This window comes from Pleurodeles waltl, chromosome 7 (assembly GCF_031143425.1).
Source record: "Pleurodeles waltl isolate 20211129_DDA chromosome 7, aPleWal1.hap1.20221129, whole genome shotgun sequence".
Classification (NCBI taxonomy): Eukaryota; Metazoa; Chordata; class Amphibia; order Caudata; family Salamandridae; genus Pleurodeles; species Pleurodeles waltl.
In genome coordinates this window covers 47952794-47967388 of record NC_090446.1, presented here as the reverse complement: position 1 = coordinate 47967388, position 14595 = coordinate 47952794, and the positions used below count along the sequence as shown (strand labels likewise).

The 14595-nt window shown below is 37.9% G+C and overlaps 2 protein-coding genes across 2 annotated transcripts; both read left to right on the top strand.

Annotated features, from left to right (window-relative positions):
* The first annotated feature begins 2862 nt into the window (after positions 1 to 2862).
* LOC138246794 (olfactory receptor 5V1-like) lies at positions 2863 to 3786 on the top strand. Its single transcript, XM_069201555.1, has one exon. The coding sequence runs from the start codon at positions 2863 to 2865 to the stop codon at positions 3784 to 3786; it is 924 nt and encodes a 307-aa protein (XP_069057656.1).
* Positions 3787 to 13013: 9227 nt separating this feature from the next.
* On the top strand, positions 13014 to 13871 carry LOC138247166 (olfactory receptor 5V1-like). The gene has a single exon (XM_069201906.1). The coding sequence runs from the start codon at positions 13014 to 13016 to the stop codon at positions 13869 to 13871; it is 858 nt and encodes a 285-aa protein (XP_069058007.1).
* Positions 13872 to 14595: the final 724 nt, after the last annotated feature.

The window sequence follows — 14595 nt, the reverse complement described above, 5'->3', positions numbered from 1 at the left end:
CTGTGCGCAATAAGAATCACCGGGCCACTTGTTTCAGAAAATTTCGTGAACATCTGTCAAACGGTGCCAAAGAAATAGGAAAGTCAAAAAACGCTTTCTCTATGGAAACATGGTCGTAACTATAACTACCTACTGGGGACTTCCAGAAGTTAATAGATATATATAGATTTATAAATACAAATATATAGACTTATATTTGTTTTTAAATTATTTTTTTGAAGATACGTAGATATGGAGTTAGGATAGGTAATTGTATAGTTCCCAATATGTACTTACTTTCAATATTCTGTCCTTGACATTCTGGGGGTTGTTTAAAAAAAAAAGAAAGAAAGATTATGATTGTAGGTATGAGAATTAACAAGCAAAAGTGGTTTAAGACCTGTACATGTCAATGCTGTTGCACGTGCCACGTTGGTCAGCGCTAGGGCGTCATTTAGGGGTCACCAGGGGTCGAAACTGCGACCCCTAGCATGACCCTTGTGACCCCTGGCACTGCCTTTGCGACCTCTGGCCTCAGAGGTTGCAAAATCAGTGCCAGGAACACAGTGGCAGCTGGACATTATAGATGTTGTCTGGGGCTCCACTCGCTTTGTTTTCTCTGAGTTTTTTGTTTTTTATTACACTAATAGTGAATAATACTTAATTAATCACTATTAGTGTAATAGAAAATGGAGTACAATTAGCTGGAAGATGATGTTCTCAGACAGTTGAGGTAAGTAACAAAATGGTTTTAAATGTATGGTTTGTGCATGTTTGCGAGTGAGTGTGTGCTTACGTGAGTGAGAGTGTGTGTATGTGTGAGTGAAATTGAAGGTCAAAGGGCGTGTGATGTCACTTCCGCTACCCCAGGCATTTTGGTGAACTGACGTTCATGGGTCAGCGGTGAGTGCCTGCCAACATCACCCATCACCATTCCTCACACTCAGTGCCTGCTGGGAGGGAAGGTATATCTGAGAACAGAGCCCAGTTGTAAATTGGGACTTGTGAGCCAGAACAATGCCCTGGCACATTCTGCTTCTCTCAGATGTGTGAGCCTTATTTTTTCACGCTGCACTCTGGCTGTTTGTTTTTTCAGTCCAAGCTTGCACAAGGTGTCCCACAAGCTTCAATATGAGCACAACATGTATTTAGTATCAGGATCTGTACATAAAATCTCTTGGTTTAGTATACTTTTTATAAATCCAGGTTCAGGTTGTATAAACCTGGCATTATATTTACCCTGCAAGTTAAAATGCATAAAATCTCATGTTCTATTTGCAGAGCCACAACACGGTAACAACGAGCACAGATGTGAGTCACAATTTTCAATTTCAAATATCCACCTGTCAAAATATTTATTCAATAACATCATCTGCCACTGCATCATTGCCATCATTCTTAGTTGACATCTTTCATAAAGGATTTTACAGAGGTGGGTACGCGAGGCACTGTCTTAACCTACATTGCTAAGACGGTGCCTTGAATATCCACCCATAATTGCATTTAAAAAATCCCTGCAGCTGTGGATAGTCAGTTTTATTAATTTATGACAAGGAAAGTACAACAAGACAATCTGAGAGTTCCTGGAGGTACTGTAGCATGTTGGCTTAAGAAGGTGGTGGTGTGTTACTATTTCTGTGTGGTGATTTCATGGAAGATATCAATTACAAACATAAGTAGTGTTACTTGAAAAAGATGGATGTCTTCTGCTCTAATTTGTGTCTGAAAATAAATATTTACAGGTTAGGAATATCTGTATATTTTTGGTCATCCCAAGTGCTACAAATGGATTTCAAATTCTAATAAGTAATATTTGAATATCCTTTAAGAAGTGTTGGTACTGTCCATTGGCAGTACAATACTTCTGCTGACAAGTTCAGCCATTGCATAGTTAGAAAGCTGGGGTTGCTGGATCAGTGGATTATTGTCTGCACCGCATCTATCTTTCTTTGACCCCATGTTCAAAGGTTTGAATATGACCCTGCCTTTGCTTTTCTGAAGCAATAATATGAATGCTATTGAGTGGGGTGATATTAAGCATCTGTAATATACTAAGAGACTAGCTGGTTTGCATGCACTTTCCAAATAACCTTACCATATCACATAATTTGAGCACTGAAGATGCTAATTTAAGACAGTTTGTGGAAAGACTCACTGAAGAGCTACAGTAGTGCTATTTATCCCTCTTAGAAATTAGTAAATGGTTTCTTGTCACGAAGGCAATAAAGGAGCACAAAAACAACCTGGTGCTACATAACACAACAAAGTGTGAAGACAGTTCAAAAATCACAGTGTAGGACAAAAAAGATCACAATGCAGCAAAGCAGTACAAAAGCATAACAGGACAAAAACAACACGCCATTTCACTACAACATTCACATACTCTCTGTGTATTTGCTCTTAACATAAGATCTTTGCTTTGCCAGACTTAACCATTGGTCAGAAGCACCTATTGTAAAAGCTGCCAGCTCTTACAGTAGTACATAGGGTTACAACCATCCCTTAATTTGCAACAATTTAGAACATTTCTTATTGGTGGGTGCTTGGATTGATTGTATCTTCTAGACAAGTTTTGAATAGTAAAATCTATAACATAAGTAATAACATAAATTGGCAATAGACATCATGCAGCCTAATCATTACCGCATGAAAATGAAAAAAGAAAGTATAATCAGAACAAACCAGTAATGGCTTACTTGTCACCTATTTTGTGTAACAAATTAAATACATTTATTTCTGATAGTAAACATATGAACTGTGACTTCTAAACATCCACATACTTTCCCCTCCCAAAACAGTGCGTTTTGCGTATTGACTTTCCTTTTTTCTTTATTTGCAGATATTCTTGATATCCCAACTCTGGAATACAACATTCGAAGACACATGAAAGGAGAAAATCAAACTTCAGCGACAGAGTTCATCATTGTGGGTTTTTATGATTTTCCTCATCTTCTAGTTCCACTTTTTCTGTCCTTTTTGCTGATTTACATCCTGGTACTTTTGGGGAACCTTCTTATCATGGTGATTGTCTATTCGAACAAACAATTGCACACACCAATGTTTTTTTTCCTCACAAACTTAGCCTTTCTGGACATCAGTTATACAACAATGATTTTTCCAAACATGCTGGCTCACTTCTTTCTGGAGGTAACACACATTTCTCTAAATGGATGCTTGCTGCAGATGTTTTGTTTCATGTTCATGGTGTCTACAGAATTCTTCCTTCTTGCAGTCATGGCTTATGATCGATATGTGGCCATTTGCAACCCTTTGCGGTACGTGACCATCATGAATGATGTAGTTTGCTTGAAGCTAGCTGCCGTATGTTGGTTATTTAGTCTTATAGACCCAATACCACACATTGTACTAACATCTAGGCTCTCATTCTGTGGGTCTCACACAATCAACCACTTCTTCTGTGATGTCGTAGTGGTAATGACGCTTTCATGTAGCAGCACTGGTGATATTGAAGCAGCAAGCTATGTCGTGGGTACTCTAGTTGGAGTTGCACCTTTTGCTTTAACTATCACATCTTACATCAACATCATCTCAACAATCCTGAAAATCCGGTCTACGGAGGGGAGACGCAAGGCCTTTTCCACCTGTGCCTCCCACCTCACTGTGGTTATATTATTCTATGGAGTTATCTGTTCTACGTACATGAGACCATCATCAACGGCTTCAGTAAAATACAACAAAGTGTTGTCTTTGTTATATGTTGCTTTAACTCCACTCTGTAATCCCATTATATACTGCCTGAAAAACACAGAGTTTAAAAACACCCTGAGGAAGGGAAAGAGTACATAATAGTATTTAAGAAACACAAAGACAGACCTGCAATGTATGTATTGCAGGAATACATTGTATTTATAACTGAGGGTGTATCCCAGAATTTGGTAGATTCTAACATTGATGTTTCTTGTACCATTTGCACCTTTTCAATTTTATTCCCAAATTGATACTATGATTTTAGAAATCAGCGAGGTTCTAGGGTTTACCCTTTTGAATGTAGCGCTCAGTCATAGGTAGATCTAATATAGGCTGTGATGCAAGAAGAGGAACTGCTGACTTTGTGACTGTTTGTGCTGCTGGGTAACCTCCCCTGTTTGGATCATTTGCTGTTAGATTCTGCTAGCCCTGGGTTTCAGATATAGCCAGGCCTCTGAGGACAAAGCAAATACCAAAAATTTCACAACACTGTCTGTGGGCTAAACATATCTGGAAGATAAGTGCATGGAAGACAACAGCCCAAGTAGATGACAAGCAGTGAATAAGAGGATCCTACCCCAAAGCCAGTAAGGTTAAGGTTTTAAAATACCTTAACCTACTGTAAAAAATAACTACTAGGATTTTCATGATTAAAGCAAACATTAGCAAACTCAAAATAGGAATAGAGGGACCCATGATCAAGGCGTCATGCCAAAACGCATGAAGAGAGATGCTGGAATAAAAAAATTGAATAAACACAGCATTGCAGAAATTCCAGTGTGGAAATGTGCTTCCTTTTCTAGTTCACAACAAGTGGAAAAAAAAAATATATATATATATATATATACATATATATATATATATATATATATATATATGTACATATATATATATAAATATATATATATATAAAGCTTACAGGGATTTTATAGTTAGGTTAAAAAAAATATATATATATATATATATATATATTTATATAAAGCTTACAGGGAATTTATAGTTATGTAATAGAAGTAAAAAAACAGGAATTCACTTAAAAAAACAAAGGTTACAAGGAGGTTAAAGGGATATACAAAACCATAGACATTCAGCTCATGCCCTAAGGTAACTATAACTTGTGCCCGTTCCTGCACAGTCTTATCATCAAAACTGTGCTGGGTTGAGAGGCAGTGTGCTCCCTCACTCCTTGTCTTTAAATGGCACCCTTGAGCCAATGAGCTGATGAGCTCACCAGGTTGTGTGCCTGTGGAGTGGTACTGTGACCTGTGAAGACTTGAGCAGCATACCAGCAACCTTAGATTACTTTTTTCTGTCCTCTACTACTTCTGCTCTCTACTGATAAAGGTCTAAACCCATAAACACGTGTCTAAAGATAACAGCAGTGCCTGCACCGATTTGGGCGAAAAAACTACAGAAACTTTGAAGTAACCGTACTGCATTTACCATGATGCAATGGAGTGAACTGTGCTGGGTTTAGAGGCAGTGATCTCCCTCCCCCCTTGTGTTTAAAAGGCTCACTTCAGCCATGGAGCTGACAAGCTCACCTGAGATGCACCTGTGTGCCTCTGGGGTGGTACTGTGACCTGTGAATATTTGGGCAGCATACCAGCAACCACAGATTACTTTTCTCTCCTCTCTACTACTTCTGCTCTCTACCGATGAAGGGCTCCACCCAGAAACATTTGTCTAGATATAACAGCACAAACTTTGTTAAAAAACTTCAGCAACCCTGAAGTATGCATACAGCATTTACTAGGATGCAGTGGGGTGAACTGTGTTGGGTTAAGAGGCAGTGTGCTCCCTCCCCCATGTCCTGTCTCTCTAGGTGTGAGAATACGTCTGAAAGGGTGTATCTGGCAGAGAGAGTGGCTGTTAGAGTGTCTGTCTGGGTGTGAGAGTGAGTGCATCAGTGTCTTAGTGGGTGTGTCAGTTTCTATGTGGGTTGTGAGTGGGTGGATGAGGGTTTCAGTGGGTCTGTGAGTGGGTCTGTGAGAGTCTGAGTGGGTCTGTGAGAGGGTGTGTGAGTGTCTGAGTGGATCTGTGAGTGGGTGTATAACGGTCTGGGGGGCGAGTGGGTGAGTGAGTGAAAGAGATTGAAAAAGTGATATTGAGTGAGATGGAGAGAGATACATTTCTTTAGGCTTTGATGACTGATATACTTAGAATGAGATATTGCTGGACAAATACAAAAATCTACAACCCTCACCTTTCAGTGCAATGGTCTGTGTCCTTAACATTTAGGCTATAGTGGACTCCATACTGTGATGATTCCAGACATACCTATGACATGCAACCCATGCATGGGATTGAATGTTCCATCACCAGGAAGGTTTAACAGTAAACACACCACTAATTAAGCAAACATACTGCCAAGCAATACTAGTACTTGAACCTTCAGCCTCCTGAGTGACAGATCAAGACCGTGTCCATCAGGCCAGAAGTGACTCTGGTTCACTTTGCATCCAAACGTAACTAGTATATTTGTACCAAGCATCTAGCTAGTCTTACTCTTTCAAGTCATTGCCTGGAGACACCATTGCAATGACAATCTCTCTCTTCCATCCCATTATAGGATAGAAGAGAGAGTGTGACAGGACTGCGGGTGGAGCCTTAAGGCCCCCATGGTCCTAGCTGGCTCCCCACATCCGGTGGGAGCTGGCTTTGCTCCCTCAAACAGGGAGCTGCTTTAAATAGCAGCTTCCTGCTTGCAATGTATTCATGTGTCTTTCCTGCACACATAATTGCAAGCATTTGATTTGTAATGATGCCCAAGGGAGATGGTGGATCCGGGACTGTGCTTGTTTTTTTTATTTATTTTTTATGTTCTGTGGATCCACAGATCCGCCGTGACTCCCACCAAAACTTTCTTTTTAAAACTGCTTTTTTGCTCTGGGGCGGTCTCTACCCTGGTCCCTTTTCTTATTTTTTTACTTTTTTTCTGGTACTCAGCTGAAGCTGGATGGCGTGTGATTGATAGTTACCTTAGGGGACGAGTTATAGTTATTTGAGATAACTCTAACAGGTGAATTCCTATTGTCTTGTAGATTTATAACGTGAGGACAGCTATAACGTCCCTGTAAAATTTGGTTTAATAAGTGAAGTTCTCTGTTTTTTCAGTTCTGTTTCCTAACTATAACATCGAAGTTACCTTCATGCTGTATGTAAAGCTGTGACAAGCCCTTAATGAAACATTTCCAGGTGTTTAAAGCCCCTCCCAGTGTGCCCAGATGCCCCATGCTTCCCACATTCCCTTGAATCCTTCAAGGTATACCATGTAGATCCTGAACATTTTCAATAAGCTCTATTTGCAAGAGCTACATGCTGCCTGTCTCTGGGGTCCTGCTCCTTGCACACAACACCTCTGTCTCGGCACACGCACCTTATGTTGCATGTTTTGTGGCATAAACTACTGCTGTTCCGTGTGCACGTATTCCATTTTGAGTGGTACACAACCATGAAAGAGATCACTTCATTGCACAAAGAGCTATTTTCAGTATTGCATTGATTAATCTTTTATTAACATCACTGTAAAGTTATTTTCAATTAGTGTAATATTCATTCAATGTGTTCCATATTCTTTCCAGTACATGTTCTTTTAATTTCAACATGCCCTGTTCATTTCAGCTCATATAAAATTTATGTCAACACTTGTCATAATGATTTCAAAGCACATTTTATGTATTCCAGTGCTCGTCTGGTGCTGTTCAATGTGTACTATATCAAAATATGCCAGATTCTTTTGATTATATGTACTTTTCATTTAATCGCTGCCAATCAGTCCAGATGACTTATACTAGCCTTCGTAAAGACCTCCAGCATCAAGCATTAAGCACTACATCCTACCATTAGCCCTATGGCTAAACTAGCGATATAAAAAGAACAGAAGTCCAGATATGTGCTACTGATGCTACAGCTAAAACAAGAGGAAATAAGAGATCCTGAAACCATGGTATGAAGATAGTGGAACACCAACACAGTTTTAAACCATACTATCTATATCAATGTGTTTTGACTTAATATGACTGCATGTCACATACATTTCAGCATTGGTCGTTTTCTTCTCAGTTTATTTTGTTTTACTTTAAAATCTGTCACAGTCATTCCAAGATGTCTAATTTGACATTTCATGTGTGTAATAATAATTTCAATTAAAACTATATTTTATGATGTTTTGTGTTTTGTGTTAATTTCAATATGTATCAGTTTCATTTCATTATATTTTATGTTTTTTAATATATACGTGACATCTTCATAACTAGGGATAGCATCTACCACTAAAAAGTAGGCTGCAACTACTATAAAAAATGTTTCTGTCCAGAAACACTTTCAATCACTCGAAGTATATGTAACACCATTAACACTTCAGTCAGTTCCTAACTTCTCACCCTCTGTCCCATCTAATGCACCACTGAGCTCAACGAAAAGCAAAAGAACAACAATAAATAAAGAAAACAGTAGCAGAAACTGAAAATCCCTAATTAATTGCTATCACAAAATCACCTAATATTCACCTAATCTTGTTATTCCAAAGTATCAAACACTGCAGCTAGTTCCTGTATTAAGAATTGTGTGAAATGCTTTTTAGAAGCTAAATATCAATCACAATGTAAGATTATAGTATGGGGTGCAATGAAAGCTGGTATTAATTGTTTTACTTTGCAATATGCTGGCCACCAACAATATACATACGCTCAGATGGTAGAATCTTGACTACTGAACACGCTAGCAATACATTATAAGAACTCACACCAACAAATGATTTGGTGAGAATTGATCTCTAGCTTTTATCAGATTGAATCACTCTATTCTAAGGCTATGGCTAAGCAGCCTCATTCAGCCACATTTTTTTGATTCATGCTTGGTTACCCCAAGCCTAATCCCTTTACACCACCCAAGCTAAAGATAGTACAGCTTTTAACACAATTCTGCAGATTAATCATTATGAGAAACTGCATCTTTTTCTGTGGTCACCCTTGGTTTAGTGGATGCATGCTCCTGGATACTCTGACCCTATATCCTGGGACAGAACTAACCACACTTGTACAGGCGCTCTGATTCCTAAAATATGCCAACATTGGGTAAAACCCTTATTAGCATAATTATCTTTATATTAAGACAATGGTATTCGATGTCCAAAGTTCACCCATTGCATATAAAGTTATATGTCACCTACGTCCTACAGCACTACAGAGCAATCCTTTAGTATGACAATACAAACATCATTCCAGGCCTACAACTGAGTCTGGCTGCTGCAGTTTTAAAACAACGTCCTGGTCTATCAAAATAAACACTTTGACAGTTAATATCCCTCCATATTAACTATCATAAAATGACCCCTATGTATGCCACGCATTCCAGAAGGCAGGGTGCATTATTATATTTAAAAGCCGAACACGTAGACTTTAGTGAGTCAGGATCACTCTGGGTTGGATTGCAGTAGAGCACAGAGGAATTGCAGCAAAGGTGGGTAGGGTTAACCCTGGGAACATTTGCTTGACTAGCTAGGAAGAGGCCAGGAGACACCTCTTTCCACAGACTAGAGTCAGGCATAAATGTGGCACCTATGGGCACCTTCTTTGTAACACTCTCCTTCTGAACAGAAGGAGTGCACCTACTCTTTACTTTCAAAGAGGTTTTATTTTAATGTATTTGTCAAAAAATTCTTATAATTTAATATATATAAAATAAACAAATTATAAATTAAAATTATATTTATAGTGCTGTAACATTTTTTATTTTGTTCTAGATTTAAAATAAATATAGAATTAATGTAGATTATTACCATAACAAACATATATTATTAGATTTTTTTTTCATGTTTAACAGACATTTGAGCTTTCCCTGTACATTACTATAGGGAGATCTCCACCATCTGAGAAATCCCTTTCATAAAGTATTGGGAAAGTATAGGGAAAAGTAAACCATATAATTTAACTTGAAAAAATTAGTAAACCATTTTCAAGTCAAATATGATTGTAAATTAATATAATATATATATTTATTTTACATAAAGAAACAAGTAAAACATGCTTTGTCACTACTTTCTTAATTTTAAATTAAATATTTAATGGATTTAAATATATTAAACTTACATTAGCATTATTCCTTAAGATTTATTTAAAAAAAAACTAACAAACGTTATGTATAGAATTAGTCTAAAAGAAGGTAATCGTTTTACAAAATAATTAGTTACATTTATTTTTTGATTAATAATTAGGTTATTGGAATATTTTATCATAAACTGATATGAAATAGATGATTTAGTTTAAAACTGTTTACTAATATGTGCTATTTTAAGTCCCTCCCTCCATTATTTTCTATGGGAGGGTGCTGCAGTGTGATTGGTTGGAAATGTGTTGTACTACATTTACCACTGCGGCTTTTTGATAGTAGTAACTTATTGGGATTCATTCCCTGTTTTCAAGGGTGGGGGGTGTAGACCTTTAATCTACACTTTTGAGTTACTTTATACTTAGTAAATGGTAAATAGCCAAAAGTAGTAAAGTTACTTAAAAGTCTAAGGGCCTGATTCTAACTTTGGAGGACGGTGTTAAACCGTCCCAAAAGTGGCGGATATACCACCTACCGTATTACGAGTCCATTATATCCTATGGAACTCGTAATACGGTAGGTGGTATATCCGCCACTTTTGGGACGGTTTAACACCGTCCTCCAAAGTTAGAATCAGGCCCTAAGTCTATACTTACATGTGTAACTTAGTACGAGTATAAGTTACCACTGTCAATCGCCCTGGGAGAGTTAACCACTTTTCACCTTTGAGAACCCCTGAGAAATGGGCAATAAGCCTTAATAGCATATAAATGGTCAATCCACTCTACACAATACATTGACTACATTGTTTGTCTACAATTGCACAAAAACAAATAGTTAAACTATACCTAAAAATGCCCAATGTAAGAAATGTCATCAACCTAATGTTGAACTTGGAATCCTCACTTACTGTTTTTTCTATGTACCTTTAGATTAAAATATACATATCTAATGTCTATTTAGTATTGGTAAAATTATGGATTCAAGATATACAGAAATTACTTTTCTCTAAAATATAACTGTAGATCCGTAGTATATTCAAATGGATTCCTTTAGAAACAAGAAGAACAGTCCCCCACGCCCTCATTAGCAGCAGACTGGACTACAGCAACGCCCTCTACGCAGGGACCACAGACAATCTTTAAAGAAAACTCCAGCGAATCCAGAACGGAGCCGCACGTCTCATCCTCAACCTTCCTCGCCACAAACACATATCCACCCACCTCAGATCCCTACACTGGCTGCACATCAACAAAAGTATCATTTTCAAAGTCCTCGTCCATGCTCACAAATGCCTCCACAACACTGGACCAACATCACCCATCACCATTCTTCACACTCAGCGCCTGCTGGGAGGGATGGTATATCTGAGAACAGAGCCCAGTTGTAAATTGGGACTTGTGAGCCAGAACAATGCCCTTGCACATTCTGCTTCTCTCAGATGTGTGAGCCTTATTTTTTCACGCTGCACTCTGGCTGTTTGTTTTTTCAGTCCAAGCTTGCACAAGGTGTCCCACAAGCTTCAATATGAGCACAACATGTATTTAGTATCAGGATCTGTACATAAAATCTCTTGGTTTAGTATACTGTTTATAAATCCAGGTTCAGGTTGTATAAACCTGGCATTATATTTACCCTGCAAGTTAAAATGCATAAAATCTCATGTTCTATTTGCAGAGCCACAACACGGTAACAACGAGCACAGTTGTGAGTCACACTTTTCAATTTCAAATATCCACCTGTCAAAATATTTATTCAATAACATCATCTGCCACTCCATCATTGCCATCATTCTTAGTTGACATCTTTCATAAAGGATTTTACAGAGGTGGGTACGCAAGGCACTGTCTTAACCTACATTGCTAAGACGGTGCCTTGAATATCCACCCATAATTGCATTTAAAAAATCCCTGCAGCTGTGGATAGTCAGTTTTATTAATTTATGACAAGGAAAGTACAACAAGACAATCTGGAGTTCCTGGAGGTACTGTAGCATGTTGGCTTAAGAAGGTGGTGGTGTGTTACTATTTCTGTGTGGTGATTTCATGGAAGATATCAATTACAAACATAAGTAGTGTTACTTGAAAAACATGGATGTCTTCTGCTCTAATTTTTGTCTGAAAATAAATATTTACAGGTTAGGAATATCTGTATATTTTTGGTCATCCCAAGTGCTACAAATGGATTTCAAATTCTAATAAGTAATATTTGAATATCCTTTAAGAAGTGTTGGTACTGTCCATTGGCAGTACAATACTTCTGCTGACAAGTTCAGCCATTGCATAGTTAGAAAGCTGGGGTTGCTGGATCAGTGGATTATTGTCTGCACCGCATCTATCTTTCTTTGACCCCATGTTCAAAGGTTTGAATATGACCCCGCCTTTGCTTTTCTGAAGCAATAATATGAATGCTATTGAGTGGGGTGATTTTAAGCATCTGTAATATACTAAGAGACTAGCTGGGTTTGCATGCACTTTCCAAATAACCTTACCATATCACATAATTTGAGCACTGAAGATGCTAATTTAAGACAGTTTGTAGAAAGACTCACTGAAGAGCTACAGTAGTGCTGTTTATCCCTCTTAGAAATTAGTAAATGGTTTCTTGTCACAAAGGCAATAAAGGAGCACAAAAACAACCTGGTGCTACATAACACAACAAAGTGTGAAGACAGTTCAAAAAGCACAGTGTAGGACAAAAAAGATCACAATGCAGCAAAGCAGTACAAAAGCATAACAGGACAAAAACAACACGCCATTTCACTACAACATTCACTCTCTGTGTATTTGCTCTTAACATAAAATCTTTGCTTTGCCAGACTTAAACATTGGTCAGAAGCACCTATTGTAAAAGCTGCCAGCTCTTACAGTAGTACATAGGGTTACAACCATCACTTAATTTGCAACAATTTAGAACATTTCTTATTGGTGGGCGCTTGGATTGATTGTATCTTCTAGACAAGTTTTGAATAGTAAAATCTATAACATAAGTAATAACATAAATTGGCAATAGACATCATGCAGCCTAATCATTACTGCATGAAAATGAAAAAAGAAAGTATAATAAGAACAAACCAGGAATGGCTTACTTGTCACCTATTTTGTGTAACAAATTAAATAAAAAAAATTCTGATAGTAAACATATGAACTGTGACTTCTAAACATCCACATACTTTCCCCTCCCAAAACAGTGCGTTTTGCGTATTGACTTTCCTTTTTTCTTTATTTGCAGATATTCTTGATATCCCAACTCTGGAATACAACATTCGAAGACACATGAAAGGAGAAAATCAAACTTCAGCGACAGAGTTCATCATTGTGGGTTTTTATGATTTTCCTCATCTTCTAGTTCCACTTTTTCTGTCCTTTTTGCTGATTTACATCCTGGTACTTTTGGGGAACCTTCTTATCATGGTGATTGTCTATTCGAACAAACAATTGCACACACCAATGTTTTTTTTCCTCACAAACTTAGCCTTTCTGGACATCAGTTATACAACAATGATTTTTCCAAACATGCTGGCTCACTTCTTTCTGGAGGTAACACACATTTCTCTAAATGGATGCTTGCTCATGTTCATGGTGTCTACAGAATTCTTCCTTCTTCCAGTCATGGCTTATGATCGATATGTGGCCATTTGCAACCCTTTGCAGTACGTGACCATCATGAATGATGTAGTTTGCTTGAAGCTAGCTGCCGGATGTTGGTTATTAAGTCTTATAGACCCAATACTACACATTGTACTAACATCTAGGCTCTCATTCTGTGGGTCTCACACAATCAACCACTTCTTTTGTGATGTCGTAGTGGTAATGACGCTTTCATGTAGCAGCACTGGTGATATTGAAGCAGCAAGCTATGTCGTGGGTACTCTAGTTGGAGTTGCACCTTTTGCTTTAACTATCACATCTTACATCAACATCATCTCAACAATCCTGAAAATCCGGTCTACGGAGGGGAGAAGCAAGGCCTTTTCCACCTGTGCCTCCCACCTCACTGTGGTTATATTATTCTATGGAGTTATCTGTTCTACTTACATGAGACCATCATCAACGGCTTCAGTAAAATACAACAAAGTGTTGTCTTTGTTATATGTTGCTTTAACTCCACTCTGTAATCCCATTATATACTGACTGAAAAACACAGAGTTTAAAAACTCCCTGAGGAAGGGAAAGAGTACATAATAGTATTTCAGAAACACAAAGACTGACCTGCAATGTATGTATTGCAGGAATACATTGTATTTATAACTGAGGGTGTATCCCAGAATTTGATAGATTCTAACATTGATGTTTCTTGTACCATTTGCACCTTTTCAATTTTATTCCCAAATTGATACTATGATTTTAGAAATCAGCGAGGTTCTAGGGTTTACCCTTTTGAATGTAGCTCTCAGTCATAGGTAGATCTAATATAGGCTGTGATTCAAGAAGAGGAACTGCTGACTTTGTGACTGTTTGTGCTGCTGGGTAACCTCCCCTGTTTGGATCATTTGCTGTTAGATTCTGCTAGCCCTGGGTTTCAGATATAGCCAGGCCTCTGAGGACAAAGCAAATACCATACATTTCACAACACTGTCTGTGGGCTAAACATATCTGGAAGATAAGTGCATGGAAGACAACAGCCCAAGTAGATGACAAGCAGTGAATAAGAGGAACCTACCCCAAAGCCAGTAAGGTTAAGGTTTTAAAATACCTTAACCTACTGTAAAAAATAACTACTAGGATTATCATGATTAAAGCAAACATTAGCAAACTCAAAATAGGAATAGAGGGATCCATGATCAAGGCGTCATGCCAAAACGCATGAAGAGAGATGCTGGAATAAAAAAATTGAATAAACACAGCATTGCAGAAA

Bases quoted from the DNA above. Each gene is read 5' to 3' on its own strand.
- LOC138246794 (XM_069201555.1), top strand. From the start codon at position 2,863: ATGAAAGGAGAAAATCAAACTTCAGCGACAGAGTTCATCATTGTGGGT.
- LOC138247166 (XM_069201906.1), top strand. From the start codon at position 13,014: ATGAAAGGAGAAAATCAAACTTCAGCGACAGAGTTCATCATTGTGGGT.